The 16,613-nt window shown below is 38.6% G+C and overlaps 3 protein-coding genes across 4 annotated transcripts in view; all 3 read right to left on the bottom strand.

Moving 5' to 3' along the window:
* Nucleotides 1-5,577, bottom strand: part of LOC141906513 (retinoic acid receptor gamma-like) — a 36,412-nt gene extending 30,835 nt beyond the window's left edge. The window contains exon 1 of the mRNA XM_074795843.1: nt 5,375-5,577. The gene's annotated coding sequence lies outside the window, so the exon portion shown is untranslated. The remainder of the gene's footprint in view (nt 1-5,374) is intronic.
* A 1,112-nt stretch (nt 5,578-6,689) lies between these two features.
* On the bottom strand, nt 6,690-9,806 carry LOC141906522 (tubulin beta-4B chain-like). The gene is made up of 4 exons (XM_074795855.1): nt 9,645-9,806; nt 8,464-8,572; nt 7,952-8,062; nt 6,690-7,848 (listed from the first exon to the last, which is right to left on the bottom strand). The coding sequence occupies exons 1-4, from the start codon at nt 9,699-9,701 to the stop codon at nt 6,782-6,784; spliced, it is 1,344 nt and encodes a 447-aa protein (XP_074651956.1). The 5' UTR covers nt 9,702-9,806; the 3' UTR covers nt 6,690-6,781.
* Nucleotides 9,807-11,351: 1,545 nt separating this feature from the next.
* Nucleotides 11,352-16,588, bottom strand: LOC141913437 (uncharacterized). 2 transcript variants are annotated; one of them, XM_074804953.1, is made up of 8 exons: nt 16,426-16,588; nt 15,649-15,866; nt 15,004-15,121; nt 14,832-14,915; nt 14,461-14,596; nt 14,117-14,213; nt 13,952-14,032; nt 11,352-13,547 (listed from the first exon to the last, which is right to left on the bottom strand). In XM_074804953.1, the coding sequence occupies exons 1-8, from the start codon at nt 16,490-16,492 to the stop codon at nt 13,524-13,526; spliced, it is 825 nt and encodes a 274-aa protein (XP_074661054.1). In that variant the 5' UTR covers nt 16,493-16,588; the 3' UTR covers nt 11,352-13,523. The 2 variants fall into 2 exon arrangements, with proteins under 2 accessions (XP_074661054.1, XP_074661053.1); XM_074804952.1 differs by having other exon boundaries at nt 14,122-14,213; nt 16,426-16,586.
* Between the last annotated feature and the right edge of the window lie 25 nt (nt 16,589-16,613).

Below are 16,613 nucleotides of genomic sequence, written 5' to 3'. Positions count from 1 at the left end.
TCATTTTATAAGCGGACCATTGACGATTTCCATAATCCGAATAAATCAAACTGGTCCAGATTATGCAGGTTTGACTATGACGCTAATACGTGATTAACGCTATATGAGTAACAGATTCCATGAAAATCGAGGACTTAACAGTAGCAGGGTTTACAGTGGTAAGGCCAGGGTAAAAAGAAATGCTCAAATGGACTTTTTCGGCAATTTTAGACCCAAAAGGACAAACTTTTTGACTCGAAAAAGAAGTACTTTCCAGTTAAATGAGGGCCCATAAGGAAGCATTTTCGCAAAGCCTTTACCGGAATACTAGTCATGAAGACCAATCATATATACCAGGCTAATTCCATAACACTTTCCTGTACATTCAATCTAACTGACAAGTGAGTTACCAGGCCTTACTAATAAAATACTTACACAGTCAAATTCGCGACAAATTTGTGCGCGAAAAAATACATAAAAATCAAATTTGTAAGGACATTTTTTTCAAAAGGAAGGACTAAGATGATAGTTGTCGAATAAACACTATAATCCGTGTAGGCCTATACTGTAGATAAATGAAAAAATCCCACACTTTCGAAGTGGGATTTCTTCATTTATTGACAAAGATGACCTTCGTCCTAACTTTTTCCGATAGAAGGACTTGGAAGGACCGCTGCAAACCCTGAGTAGACTTTTAATGCCTGCATAATTTCTGCAGTTGATCGTCGTAGTTTCTTCCTCAATTCTTCAAAAACCTTTTCAAAGAAATTCACTTTCGAAAGAAAAATCAATCATATTCAACTCATAGACATAAAAAGATACGACGATCTGGACATTACAACAGGTTAAAATTTCACCGAGCTGCAATCGAGAATTGTTGACTCATTCCAACTCCGGGAGTCAAATTTTATATCGTCTCGGTCGACGAAGCCGGATAAAATGAATCGAATCAATTAATAAACGTACGCAACGAAAAGATTTCCATGGATTATCGAGCCATTTCTAATCCGGGACGGGCATAAATTATTATCGAAGCGACCAAAAGCTTACTACTCGGAAAGGCTAGCCCGAGGGCGGTGAAGCGTAGAGTACGTATGGCTGGTGTTTCGTGTGGTCAAGCAGCGGTCACCAGACAATCTTGTTGGAAGCCCGATGTCGTTTGTGTCGATGTGGATACCAATCAGCTACGTACACAGTATAGAAATTGACCGGCTAGACAACAGTCTGCGTAGATCGATATGCATCTCATAACAACGCGTTGGCGTTGAAATATCAGTTTTCATACACGCACACATGCGCGACTGTCTACATGTGGATTGAAGAAAAATCTGTGATTAAAAGCTGGGAGTAGTTAGAAACAAATCCGACCTCCCATCATTATATGAGCAGTCTTTATGATCTTAGGCCAGCGAATGTCTATGGGGCCTTTTATAGTTGTGTTGTATCAAGTAGTCGGAGAATGTCTGGATTTATCACAGTGTGAAAAATAGATCTCAAACACTAGATATAGCGGGCTCCTGGGTCAACAGAACGGCGGCATAGGGAAGATTAAGAATTAATCTGTTTGCACATCGAGATTTAAGCGAAAATAGCGTGTGACTCTCATTGTCTCATATGTACACTATGTATAGCAATACAGCGACCTGATCCGATCTGATCGAAAGTTATCAGAGGTCAGATTTCGATTTTCGTTCTAAGGAATTCAAAACTACTGTTCCAAGTGCAAACCGGCATCCCTCGCATAATTCATAATAAGCTGCATTCACACTAGGCCTACCTCTAGTTTAGACCATTCTACATTCAGTGGGGGATACAGGGGATGTCCGCGTGGGTCCGCACCCCCAGTCAAATTTTAAGGTCCCTTAAAAATTCCATCCACAAAAAATTCATGAAATATTTTCAGAAATCAAAGCCTGAACAACCGAATCAAAATTTTGCTGTGGTATTTTCGTTTTTTTCCCATTACAGAAGTTCTTGAAAACATAATTGTGTATGTGTTCAACGAAATCAGTGCGAAACTCGGAAAAAGCCCTTAATTTCCATAAGTGAAAAGTCAGCATACTTAACTAGGTAGGTGACTGGCGTAGACTTGCTGCCAATCTTGTCGTCATCGAATACCTAGCATGCTAGATACTGAGTGATCTTGTCACTTGCGTATTTGTCGGCCGACAAAAGTTGCAAGTAGGCTCATACTAGACAATATTGTCAAAAAATTCATTTACTCGCAGCAAAAATCAGCGAAATATCATCAAGAAAATGTGACTAGCGCGCCATCGGATTTACAGCTCATACATCAGTTTAGAATGCAAAAACCAATCTAAATACTATGCGTAGGCTATAGTACCACGGAGTGAAAATAACGAAAATACGCGAATAAATGATTTTTCAACACCACGAGCTGCTTTGTTTTTGCGTTCACAAAATATATGCAAATTCCATAGAAACGGAGCAAAAACTGACAGTTTCATATGACTGATATCACCATAGAGATCTATTCCTATCACAGCGGTCTCTTTTAGCTTAGGTTTCCTTATCAACAAAGACATAAAGAAATACGGCATAAATATAGCGCAAGACTGGTCAGGAGGTCAAACAGTCAAAATGCCAGGAAAACGCATCAATTCAACTACATTGAATGTGTACCCAGTTTCCCAGATGTTGTTGTGTTAATAAGTCCATGCGCCAAACTTCAATTCAACTTTAATATCTATCTGACAGAAAAGCAGTAGGCCTAATATAACTCAAGGAAAGAACAAATATATATATATATATATATATATATATATATCAATTTCTAAAAATCTTACAAACGATACACAGCGCTTTATCACGTGGGCCTTGCAAAACAATTCTCAACTCATTGCACTAGCCTTAGGTGTGGTTGCTCACCCTCGGGAACCCTGAATAGCAACATTGAGCTCGCTTAGCTGCGTGTCATTGTTTTGCAAAAATTACTCGAACGCAATTTTCAAACTAACTCCCATATACCGTTATACCACATGATGTTGTACGTACGATTAAAGGCCAATGCATTATTCATTTTGCTAGAAATCATCAGAAATGACTGGACCCTTTTCAATCGGAGACCAGCTGCGATCACAGCAGCTCGTATTGTTGAAAACAAAAACAACATAAATTCACGTCTCGGCGAACTGAAAACAATTGAACCTAAAAATCATTGTTGAAAAATAAGTAAGTAGGCCTAGGGACTTGAAATATCCATATTATCCGTAAGGATACTTATCACAGATATCATTACCGAACCTGAGTGAAGCCACCATAAACTGGACTAAGACGGAATATCTGCGAGTCATGTTATTTAATTTTAAACAGATAAAAAACATCATATCAACCATCATTGAATGGGGAATATATACCTTCTTCAACCTTTAACAAGATTTTCCAGAAGGAAAGCAAGAAAGAGAGAGAGGGAGGGAGAGAGAGAGACCTAAAGCTCCCCAAACATATAGGCCTAAAACAGCATGAGCCACGAGAACTGGTAGCAATATCAACAGCAGCGACCTAAAACCCTTCTGTTACACTCTTTCCAACTGGGCAAATGGTGCTGGCTGCCTGGCTCGCCGGGAGGATTAAGTGCAAGCGCACTTTACACCCTACTAAAGCCTTTTGCATTATTAATGCATGACTACACAAGAAGATCTGTGATCCCCGTCAATGAGAAAACTATAAGTAACCTAAAATACGTCAACAACAATGAACAGTGTCTGGAAACCATATAATAACTACTTATGTAATTCCAGATTTTGAGGACCTTATGTTAGGCATACCCACCCCTTTTCAAATCACACACCAATGATTAGGCTATAGGCTTATTATGCTTTTTACTTTAGGCCAATGAAGAGCCCTAAGCAGTTAGCATAGTGAATTTCAATCTCTCTCAAATCTTTCAATAAGCGATTCGCAAATGACCAGGATTAGAAGGCTTTTCTGCATGCTCATAGCGCAAATTATTCATCAAAATGTTTTAAGTCTAAATAGGCCTAAACCTGTTGGGGCTTCAGACTTAAATGCTGCACTCCATTAGCCAAACGGGCCTATAAGAATCATGCAAGTCCAATTTTTTCTGAGGGATATGACAAATTATACCATGTTGGTTCGCTTTTTTTTTTAGTTAATTGGGGTTGGGCTAACCAAAGCCCTATTCAGTAGCCTAACTCGACTGAGGTTTAGTTCGACAAATGGCTATTCCGATCAGTTTGGCCTAGGCCTATGCCCTAGGTATTCAGGATTCACTTATGATTTGAATACCGTATTGGTACACATTACCAAGAGGTAAAATCAGCACTTAATATCAGATAGACTTAGCTTGTTTCTCGGTTAAGACAGCATAAAATTGCATGTGTAAAAACAGAGAGCTCTATTTCTGACCTAAAGCACAATACATTGCAGAATGGTAGGCCTATCTAACTTAAGGAAAAAATCGATGAAAATTAATATACCAATAAGATGGCATCAATAATCATTGCTAACATTGTGCTATAGGCCTGTGGTCATCACCAATAAGGTCCTATGAGTAACTAACAACTAAAACAGGGTTTTGTTGGTCTAACTGATCCTAAAGGTTTGCGGTTCACTCGTAGAGCTCGTACGTGGCAGCATTCATTTCAAGTCAGACCCACACTGTCAACTTTCACCTCGCTATTCATTTCATTCTTTTACCAAAAATCTACCAGAATTTCAAAATCATCAAAAACCATAGTCATCCGTCATCTTATCTGATTTGTTGTAGGCCTACCCTATTTATCTTCGTCACATACGTAGGTGGTTTCAACATGGCCTAAAAAAACCGAAACTTTATCCAATCTATCATTAACTATCTAACGTCTCAAATGGATGCCAATATATCTAACTTGTTTGGGGGTGGCAAAAAATTACGGTAAACAAAAAGTTCTGCTTTCCATACACTAGTTACAAGCATGGGCAGATAAGAATAACCGCCCATAATCCCGTAAAAAGGCCTGTGTTCAAAAAAGCCTATGAATTTTCAGAAATTGGATAAAATCATAGGCATGACCTCCATACTCCTGATCTTAGTCAGAGGCCTACAAAGGTAATAGGCCTACTTGAGACTGGCATTTAATTCCATCGGAAGCCTTGAATTGTGAACTTGTTACTTGCCATCACAACACTTTTACCTTCAAGCATCGTTTCAAACAGGTCCACCAAAAAAATCGCAAAATAAGGAAATGAAGCACCGAAACATCGATCACGCTACTTGCCTACACAGGCCTGCTCTTAACAGCGTTACTTTATTAGGCCTAATGAAACGTTAACTTTTCACAAAGGATATCATAAGGGTTACATAGGTTAGGGACATAACCACAAGGCTCAATTTCCATTAATTGATATGATATGATTAATTGTTGAAACTGACCTGGTGAACGAAGGAATCGGATGATAGGCTACTCGTCTTTTGGCCAAAAATTCTATTTAATTTGAATTGATTGCGCCTTTCCCTATGATGCCAGCGGTGGACGAATGGTTCAATCTACGCCCTACTGGAATGTTAGACCAACAGATTCTGGTTCTTCTCGCTGGTTGATTCGGGTATCGAAGTTTAGAGTGATATTCAATCGACGTTAAGTTACGCAATGAAAATGTTACATCAATTCTCGAGAATGCAGAATTGCACGCGTTACGTGTAAACGGTAGCGTTACGGGCACGTTTATTTACTAAAATGAAAACTTGCAAACAAATACAATTCAAATCTGTCCTTTTATTTATCCGTATACAAAACAGTCAACGCCCTGTAAAAAAAAAAATCAAAAAATGCTAATGCACTTTTAAGATTGGTTTCCTTTTATTTGCAAATGGCTTAGAACGACTTGTTAATACCTCGATATCGATTTGCAATTCTTGATCGTGAGGATTCAATCGGTGATTCGAGATCGAATGCATCGATTCCAGGCATTTCAACCCCCTGTTTCGTACGAGGCGGGTTGTTGGGTGTATAGATGTAGCAAACAGAATTATGTATATACATCAAATCAATCAATCAACAGATGACAGTAATCCCTATTTCCCTATTTCAAAGAAAATACCAGGTAACTTCAATTGCGGATCACTATGCCGTTGGGAGATTTTAAAACAGGTTTTCCACTAATAAGGCGCTTAGATATTCCAGGGCCCTAGTTTAAAGTTTACCAACGCCTAAATTCACATCGATAAATCGGTTTGCCCAGTATTTATACGGTGGAATCTTGAACAATTGTCCCCAGTATAAAGTGTACAAACAAGTCAGTGTTTTATGCGATTATGAATTCCAGCTCCGTCTTACTTAATCCACGAATTCAATCGCTGGCTGGGTTAGTTTTGCGTAGGATATTTTTGTAGGCTCAGGAATTCACTCATTGATTACAATTTTCCCCCTCCTACGATATTTCCTCAATGATATTTCTTTTTATGGGTCTGGTATAATCCTTGTCCTCTTTATCATGAAATTTATTTTCACTGGTCCGATATGGTCCGATGTCCTCATGATGCATTATTTCTATTGGTCCGGTTTGATCCACCCGAGGTCCGGTATGCCCACCGGTAAGCTATTGCCGATATGAAAATCCGGTGAAGCACGCCCTACATCCTGCAGACTATAGGCTGGTAACATTTCAACTGCAATCGGCACAGCCATGATTCCACACCATATGCACCACCATTGACGAGTGGAAAAATGTCCGACCTAGATCCGATTTATATGGCTAAAGAATGAATACGTTTTATTTGTATATAATTTAAGTTACAGAATAAAATGAGTTTTTATTTCAAATTTGAATAATTATTATTTCAGGCGGCTTCATCGTCTATCTCTTCGTCGAATTCCTCCTCTTCGTCCCCGTCGACTGTAGCGTCCTGGTATTGCTGATACTCGGACACCAAATCATTCATATTCGATTCGGCTTCTGTAAATTCTAACTCGTCCATTCCTTCGCCAGTGTACCAATGCAAGAACGCCTTACGCCTGAACATCGCCGTGAACTGTTCGGATATTCGTTTGAACAGCTCTTGGATCGCCGTGTTGTTGCCGACGAACGTCGCGGACATTTTCAACCCACGCGGCGGGATGTCACAAACAGAGACCTTGACATTATTTGGGATCCATTCGACGAAGTAGGCGCTGTTTTTATTTTGCACGTTCAATATCTGTTCGTCAACTTCTTTCATGGACATTCGCCCGCGGAACATCGTGGCTACGGTCAGGTACCTGCCGTGCCGTGGGTCACAGGCCGTCATCATGTTTTTGGCGTCAAACATTTGCTGCGTAAGTTCCGACACGGTGAGCGCGCGGTACTGTTGGCTTCCGCGTGATGTCAGAGGTACGAATCCTGGCATGAAAAAGTGAAGGCGCGGGAAAGGTACCATATTGACTGCTAGCTTGCGCAAATCGGAATTTAGTTGACCTGGAAAACGTAAGCTAACGGTCACCCCGGACATCGTGGCAGACACCAAGTGGTTCAAGTCCCCGTATGATGGAGTCGTCAGTCTCAGCGTGCGGAAGCAAATATCGTAAAGCGCTTCGTTGTCGATGCAGAAGGTCTCATCCGTATTTTCAACGAGTTGGTGCACAGAGAGCGTCGCATTGTACGGCTCGACGATTACTTCGGAAACCTTCGGGGACGGCAGCACGGAAAAACTCGTCATCATTCTATCTGGATACTCTTCACGAATCTTATTGATCAACAGCGTACCCAGGCCAGAACCTGTACCACCACCCAGGGAATGGGTCAACTGGAACCCCTGAAGGCAGTCGCAACCTTCAGCTTCTTTGCGGATGACGTCAATAACACTATCAACCAACTCGGCTCCTTCGGTGTAATGACCTTTTGCCCAATTATTACCGGCGCCGCTTTGCCCTAGAAAACAAAGTTGCGTTAAGTAATGGATATGAACTGCCTCCTCTCACAAAGATATTCGGAGATGTCTTTCTAATCATATCATAAAATACTGGAATCTTACCAAAAACGAAATTGTCTGGTCTAAACATTTGGCCATATGGACCAGATCGCACCGAATCCATAGTCCCTGGTTCCAGATCAACCAGGATAGCACGCGGTACATACTTTCCACCTATATTACGAAGACAAAATAAACGTTTATATTCATATTTCGATTCTGGTTTTCAAAACCACAGGTTGTGGGTTAATTCTTCTTGCCTTTTGGCCAAATGACTGATATAATATCGATCTTGAGTAGAATTATTCACACTTTATCATTGATGCCATCACGAAACAATGTCAAAACGTTTAGAAGAGAAAAAAATCTGTCTGGACACTTATCACCGCAATAGTGTTAATAATTATCATATATGTTACGTGACTATTTCTAGTAAAGATTTCCATAAAAAAAGTTGATCATAAGTGTTAAGTGTAGGTAGTGAAGTGTAAGTAGACCAACCGGCGTATCAAAAACGAAGAAGAAATTTCTAAGCAAGAAACTTCTATTTCTATTCTCAGCTGCATAATACATACCGTTGGCCTCGTTGTAGTAAACATTAATTCTTTCGAGTTGCATGTCGGAATCACCATGATATGAACCAGTTGGATCGATTCCATGTTCATCTGAGATGACTTCCCAGAACTACAAAAAAATAACGACACATTAGAATAAACGGGATTTCTCGCATTCACGGAGAGCATTATCAATTGTACAAAAGTTTTGATAGTATCATCGCCGTGAAAAAGGTAATCTAAATAGTGGCTATTTTCGAAGATGCACTAAATTACTGCACTAAATTACTCCTCGCGGAAAATATCAAGAGCGTACCAATGTAGGTCCGCTGTATAACTAACAAGATCTTTCCAGAGTGCAACCTTCTAAATAAGAGGTTCTCTTTGTAAACCTGTAGAACTGGATCCCGACTCTCTCTTCATCTGAGGGGCCAGTTGCACAGTCGTGACTTAAGTCCAAGAAGGGTCTTAAGTCTTAAGACTGGTCTTAAGTTGTTAGATTGGCTATAGAACTAAGTTGGTCTTAGACTGGTCTTAAGTCTAAGCCATGACTATGCAACCTGCCCCTGGATGTTCTGCGAGTCATATTTTAGCCCTGACAGTGGAATAGAGTCCTGCAATAGTGAAAATTAGACCATAATTCGCGCTGCCGCAGTTTCAATTGACAACTTCTGGTGGTAAAATAGATTGTTGCGCAGTCGTTACGTGGCTGATATATAGAAATGAATTTGTCAACTAAAACGGCTATAAAACGGCCTGTGAAATAAGCGAGAGTTGATAATACATGCAGTATTAGGCCCTGAAATATTGATTTTCTGCTGATAGTGACTTCCTGTGTGTAAAGAGAACTTCCTGATGGACGACATTTTGTATGTCCGTGTAGAGTCAACTAATTATTCCAATCTCCAATCCCTATTATTCCTAGCTACAGTTTCCCTAATTACAGCTATTTCCCCTTTTACGAATAAGTTGTTATTACTATTGATTGGTGCCCGATTCGCCGAACAAAAAAAGATATTTCATGTTGCAAAGAAAAAGACTGTAGTTGCGAAATTCTAATCTTTTTCAATGAAAGTAAAATTTATATTCAATTACTATTTTCAAAATAAATTTCTCTGCCGATTCCATTATAAATTTTGACTATTTTCCGGTTCTACCCAATGATTCTATCTTGATATTTTATCTAGACTTATCCAGTTTACCTTGGAACCTATCTGGTTGCCGCATTGTCCGGTCTGAACGTGTACAATTTCCCTCATTTTGTGCAACTATAAAAACTAAAAGCGTTATACAGCCTTTCCAATCTGCAAGTTGTAACTAACGTATGCACTCGAAATCAATCGGGACGTCCAAATCTTATATCTCTCCTTATCATATATCTGCGACACGGATATTCCGATAAACAACCAATTCCACCAATTAACAAATAGAACCTATACAGGCTTATACGCTTTTAGCGGTACCGGATTTTCCTGGATATAGCTCGGGGCTCATCTACATTATAGTATAGTAAATTACAGTAAAAATCCAATAATACATATGTCGGGATCATGCGTCAAATATCAAATAGTTACTATATCATATTTTGTAACATAACACCCCGAGGTGACTCTAATAACGATTGTCGATACGAGCCTCAAGCTTATTAATAAGCTACATACGCTCCGCTATCATTTTATGAAATATCAAAGGATTTTTGTTTTGTTTTATACCGATTTATTTTCACCAAAGGTTCCTCTCTCATTGATATCTCTACATTTCACTGATTCATTTAGTTTGAGATCAAATCAATACGTTTACTTAGATATTGTAGTCATCATTATATCTTTTCATTCCACGAAATGAAGGCCGGGACAGCCAAATCGCCGTGGCAATATCTTGTTTCTTGTAGCCTTTTTAATCGTCAATTTCGGTGACTCGCTGTGGAAAAATGTTAGTTGACTAAGCGCATATTCCAAAGTTGAATTACAATATCGATTCTTTCGTTACACACATTTTCACTAATCGTATTTAAGGGACTCTTATCTGATAACACACACGTCGTCGCATTATACGTGGTCGTTGACTCAAACCCCGGAATAATGCTCGTCCTAGGTAGAAAATTATAGAAATTACTTTTAAAAATGAATTCACCTTTCCACAGCAAGTCCGCATCAGCATTTTTGACAGGTTTACACAGGTACACGTTCGTGCATCCTTCATTCTTGGGGGTTCGTTTATTCGGCCGAAGTCCTTGGTTTTTTGACCCGATATTTTTAGGGACGTTGTATTAACAAAGTCTATATACCCTGCAGACATCCGAAGTGAGGCCTGGGGTGTCATCGGGGTTGGCTTTGGCCGGGCCGATAATTTTGACGATGATTTTTTGACAACGATTCTTGTAATCGACTGTGAAAGCAGCGGCGTCTAAAACATTACGATTTGAACAATCAAAAACCAAGTGATTCAATCTTCCTGAATAATGATACCGGGAAATCATGGTCGCAAAAAGCCCAAGGGCCTTTGAATGCGACCATTTAGAAATAATTCTCCAGGAACACCGGGAAAAAGAAGATGTACATTTTCTCCCGCGGTTAACACCTTGTGGCGTTAGATATGAGCCGGGCCAAGGCCAAGTTGCTGTAGTAATCAGGAGTAATGGAGTAATCAGGCTGGCAGAATAAGGCTGTTTTTTATTAAAAGCTGGATTACGGATTCGATGGACCGTCGCCATTTACTGAACGAATCCGACAAATATATCCATTAGAAAAAAATGGAAAAAAATAGAAATAATTTTTGTCTTTCTACTTAGAAATCGGAAAAGTTCGTCGATGGAACCGTAATCCAAATAATAAAAACAACGGCCTAATTACTTATTATACAGTGATACGTCAGATATAAAACCAAACAAAAAAATACATAAATTTCAGTTAAGTTGTTTTCGTCGAATATTTTTATTATAGACTTGTCTATCGTTGCAAACATGCATCCATCGTTTAAGAATCTTTCAAATTGTATAAAAACAAAATAACAGACCAGCTGAACTAATACAATTACAAGAAAAATAAGATGCGAACTCTGTAACACAACTTAGGAAAATACATGAAATATATTGCTACAGACATGTTAGGTTGCTAAATGCATTTTTTTTTACTACGGAAGCGTCCTGGGGATATAGCTATTAGAAAAAATGGTCAAGGTTTATTATTTAGATATTTGTACGAGAATATTATATTAATATTCTCTGACAATAAAGATATTACTATGGTTCTATTCAAATTTTTCAGATTTGTCGAACGGACCTTTTCAATGATATAACTTACACCATATACCACATCCTCCACCTGATGGCACCGAAATTGTCACGGTTCGTGTCGTGGCTGAGAGTAGCGATGCCATCAGGTTCGAATCCCCGCCGAGGAAGGATGCATATACCATAAAGTCGATAGCCGCGATCACACGAATGTTTTGGGCGATCAAAAATGTTGGACCTGTCCCGAGTCAAATTTTAGCACGGGTCAAATCGTAGTTATTACTACAGGTTCCGAAGTGAATCACTTCGATCAGTTCGATCAGCTAGTTCGGCACGGGCCAAATTTGACTCGGGGCCTGATCCGTGCCAACTTAGCCTGGGCCAAATCGTCCTCGTGTGATCACGAATAATGTTTCTATATACAAAGCCCACTTTTTACAAATCTTGAAATTCGAAAATTCAGAATCATAAATCGGTATAATGGAAACATATTTCATCGAAATTATATCGAATTTTATCAATGAGATGATATATCTAATCATTTCATAACAATAGGACAGCAAATAAGTTTTTTCCATATAAATTTTTTAATAAACTCTCGTTACAATGTCGTTTCTATAAGCAATAAAAAAGTTGATTACCCTTTAAAAATCCCTTTAGAATATATATAATGTTAATAAACTCTCATTACAATATCATCTCAATAAACAATGAAAAAAATTTGATTATATTTTACAAATCGTGCGTTCTTGGAATTCACCTTATTCTATTATACATTGGAATATTCAGCTAATGCCATAAAATGAATTGAAAATGAATCTAAAATTGTTATGGCACGGAATTGTGAAGGGCCATATATCGAATGATTAATATTTCAGATTAGATGTAGCCCTACAGTAAGGGTCCTTTATAATGCCACTGTTGGGACCAATGGAAAACATGACGTTAATCAAAAAAACATTTTCTAGAGTCAAGTCTTAACCGAAACTTCTGGAGTCAAGTCTTAACCGACACTTGTGAAACTGATGTTTACTGGTGGTTTCACAAACAGGGCCGTACCTGACGGAGGAGCAGGGGCGGTTGCCTCCACCGGAAATTTTGGAAAAGTGCCCTTTTTGCAAATATTTATGTTATATCCAAATAGAACTGCCCATTTTCGGGATTCTCTCCCCTCCCCCTGAATTCAAATGTTAGGTACGGCCCTGAGGAAGCGAGGTAAGGTTCAATCGGACTGGGCTAATATTTGATCGTTGGAAGTTGGAACTTGGTTAACTGGGTCAGAAACATTTTCCGGGGATAACAATGATATCGGACTGAAATAGAAAATCCGTAATGAACTAGAGCATTTGATAAATATGATTGCTAGATTATAAAAAAGAATTGATAGAAAAAAATTGATAATTTGATAATCAACGTCCGCTTTGATTTGTGATAAGAGGTGGCATTGTCAATATAATTGGTATTTGAGGAAATGAAGCAGATTTATGAATTGAACTGGTTTATCCCGGAACTTTAAATCATCCCCTTCATACTTAAAAAATGTAGAAATAACAGGTTTTATAGAGATATAAAAAAAAACAATAAGATTAATGACCCGTATGTATACATGGAATTTGTCCTGTTCTCGAATAAACTTATCAAATCTAATTGTCTAAAATATCATAACATTTACATTAAATCGTACATGTAAATAAATCATCACAATTCAAATTGAAAACATGACGAATTTTTATCATGTTTTGATCGAGCGATATCTTGATAGCCTCGGAAAATTATTGCAGTTCCGGAATCATCTGATACTGTGAAACTTCTTCCGGTTCTTCGTAGTAATTTGGCTTCGAGGGTGCGCTCATTGACATGTATGGACTCTCCACTGTAAAGTAGATATCCCAAAATGAAAGAAAAATTGCTGAAACATTTGCGCTAAGAAAGGACCGTGGAATATCTGTGGTCATTACGTGAAACTTGTAGTTTGTGTAATCGTTGTAAATAAGGCTAAAAAATTGATACCGTCCTTGCTCTTTTCTGCTGAGCTTAAGAGTCTATACCCTGTAGTCTACATAACTTTTTTTAAATCATGATTAAGCTAACCATAACAGACCCGGCAGCTATAGAAGTGAACTGATTTCAAATTGTGTTGCGGTTTTAAAAAGTGACCCGACCGATTAGGAGAAACAAGGTATTATTTTTCTTTAGCCTAAGACCGGGTTTGTCGAATAAAGTAAAGAAAATGCAATAGCTTCCTTTAACCTTATCATACTCCGTGATTCAACGTACCTGTCGAATCCCAAAATCTGCTTTCGGAGGATTCTCCCATCGCACGTATGTCTGGGCGGCCGTGACGTATGTGCTCGTACGCTGAAATATGTAATAACGATGACATTATTCATTTCGGCATTGTAATCTACGTGCGCCATGATATAAATATATGTATATATGTACCTTACCAATGTCATTGTCGCCGCTGTCACAACTGTAAACTCGAATTCGGTCGTTGTTGCTCGCCAAAGATCTATTTCTTTCCAGTGTTTGCATACCCCTGTGAAAAAATCTTACAAAATGTAACTCGACGCAACAAATATTTTCTTATGAAATGAAACGCACTTTCTAACGTCCTCCCTATATACCACGCATAAACGTGGATATCTTTTCTCTTCGTTAAAGTCAAATCTTTCGACATTATTAGCCTGAAAAATTTTGTATTATTGTCCTCAAAATATCAGGTCACTGATCGTTATCGGTGGTATTTGTTATATTTGCACACGGTTGGAAAAAAAATTATATACTTCCAACGGGCATTCTCCCTTCTTCTTCGACCGACATACACAACGCATGTTACAACCAACGCAATGGTCATGGTGGCCGTCAAGAAGGCCAGTGAAATCAGTACTGCTTGCATCACCGTTGGGTTGATTTTCCCGGCTAGAAAGAAAGTGAGTCGAACATAATTAGTCTTTCGTAGTTAACTACATTGATACACTGATAATAAGACCAAATTCGAAATTTGTTTTTATTGAAACCTCGATTGTTTCAGAATGATCAGTTTCAAGCTAGCTAGCATCATCAGACATCACGGTAATCTTTCTATTTTACATATAGTTTACGCTTATTGCCCAAAGTTCCACAAATAGAAAATACAAGAACTATCGTTATTTACCACTGTTTACGTTTTGATCCTCGGAAACTGACACTTTTGATGATAGCTTCTGATAGATAACTGGATATGCCGTTGATCTTGGGTCTAGAAAAGAGTCGAATTTATGTAAATTGCGATTTTGACCAATTGTGGAATACGAGATATAGGATGCATGCACACGAATCACACGTACCGACGCGAAGGAATGCATCTGCGTTGTCGTTCCAAAGTTGACAGCGCCATGTTCCCTCGGTGTTCTCATTGGCGACGAAAGAAATAGTGAAGATCGCGTCAGTCCAATCACAGATTCTCTGTATGAAAATGTACTTCATAAAACTTTTAAAATAATTTCTCGAAAAATAAAACTTTAGCTTTAGTATATTTCTGGTTGATTTGGGTATTGAGAAAAATTCATAATTTTGGCACCTTACACCCATACGCTTAAGTCAAAAGGAACGCAGAACGAAGTTTGATTATAATTAAGCGCACCATAGTTGTCAACTGAGAAGTTTGAATGTCTTGGACCGAGTTTTAAAAGTCAACTGGTTTCGACACTCGTGGTCCACCTGTTATTAAAGAGGGGTTTAGTAGTTTTATAGTCAAAATGTATATCTTATATCTGCCAAATACTATAGTCAAGTGATAGACGCATGAGGACGAAACGGGTTGTTTGTCATTGACAGTTTGAGTCGTGAGCTAGAGAGGGATTTTCGATGACCCCTATTTCATAAAACACCTACAATTTTTTGGTTAAGTTCGATCCCTGAGTCATATCATAAATCACGATAGTGGCATGCATTAAAATCTGCCTTTTTCATATTGGAGATGCATTTCTTACCTTTTTCATTGAAGGAAATGTATTCGTATACGGCACGCAATTTTCAGCCGCTGGTCTGAATTTAGTTTTACCTAAGGGTCTGTGACGCAGTAAGAAGGGTTTCTGAAGAGGTCGTCCATGGAGCCGACAAGTTAGTTCTATTTCTTGTCCATATTCCACCTTAGATCCGTTTACAATTTCAATTGAAACATTACTCGCTTTATTTTGTATCGCTGAAACTTAGGAAACATTTTTCTGATATACTACACTGTACTGATGAACGGGAATTATTGTTTGAGTGGTTCAAAGCTCTTATCCAATAACAGCAGCAAGCCGGTCTTTTCGAAGGAGGATTCAGATTTAATATGAGGATGTGCTCATTGCAAATCCAGTATGTATTCTAGCACAAAACGGGTCCCTCCCCGGAGATTTTCTCACTTGAATGACCTCAACAATGTCAGGGCCTTACCGGTAGTAAAAGTTGTTTAATAGATGAGCCTGACATAAACATACATTACAAATCGAAACACATTACAATTCGAAACAATTTAAGACCAAAGCCAATAACCCTATCGTGTAAAATCTCATAGCGATGAGCTGGGGGACTCTCGAACATTGATATAGAGTCTAGGGGTGGGGAAGAGAGTGCTGCATCTGCAACTGTGATTCGGTGTATTTCTCAGATGCCTACACGAGTCATCTATGGGGTTCGTGCTTCTATACGCGAAAATGCAGAAACTGACAAGGTGCAAAAAACATAAGTAAACAAAAGAATTTTTAAAAAAATGATATACTTACCATGCGAGAATGAGAGGATTATTATTGGCACGATTAAAATGGCTAATTGCGTTTCCATACCAATCATTGAGATGGATTCCCGTTCACATCTTTTAAATCGAACGTCTGCTTAGGTGTATGAACGTGTTACCGTTGGTCGTCGGTTAACATACGATTAAAAATACATGAAGATGACATTATTCTACTGT

The sequence above is a fragment of the Tubulanus polymorphus genome, chromosome 1, assembly GCF_964204645.1.
Source record: "Tubulanus polymorphus chromosome 1, tnTubPoly1.2, whole genome shotgun sequence".
Taxonomy (NCBI): Eukaryota; Metazoa; Nemertea; class Palaeonemertea; order Tubulaniformes; family Tubulanidae; genus Tubulanus; species Tubulanus polymorphus.
Note: the sequence above shows the minus strand (reverse complement) of the source record. Positions and strands in the feature narration are given on the sequence as shown.

Coding starts and splice junctions, on each gene's coding strand:
- LOC141906522 (XM_074795855.1), bottom strand. CDS start 9,701: ATGAGGGAAATTGTACACGTTCAGACCGGACAATGCGGCAACCAGATA. Junction 8,063..8,463: donor TTACTACAACGAGGCCAACG/GTATGTATTATG, acceptor TTCGTAATATAG/GTGGAAAGTATGTACCGCGT. Junction 7,849..7,951: donor ACCAGACAATTTCGTTTTTG/GTAAGATTCCAG, acceptor TTTGTTTTCTAG/GGCAAAGCGGCGCCGGTAAT.
- LOC141913437 (XM_074804952.1), bottom strand. CDS start 16,492: ATGATTGGTATGGAAACGCAATTAGCCATTTTAATCGTGCCAATAATA. Junction 14,916..15,003: donor AGATGCATTCCTTCGCGTCG/GTACGTGTGATT, acceptor ACTCTTTTCTAG/ACCCAAGATCAACGGCATAT. Junction 14,033..14,121: donor CAGCGGCGACAATGACATTG/GTAAGGTACATA, acceptor TACATATTTCAG/CGTACGAGCACATACGTCAC.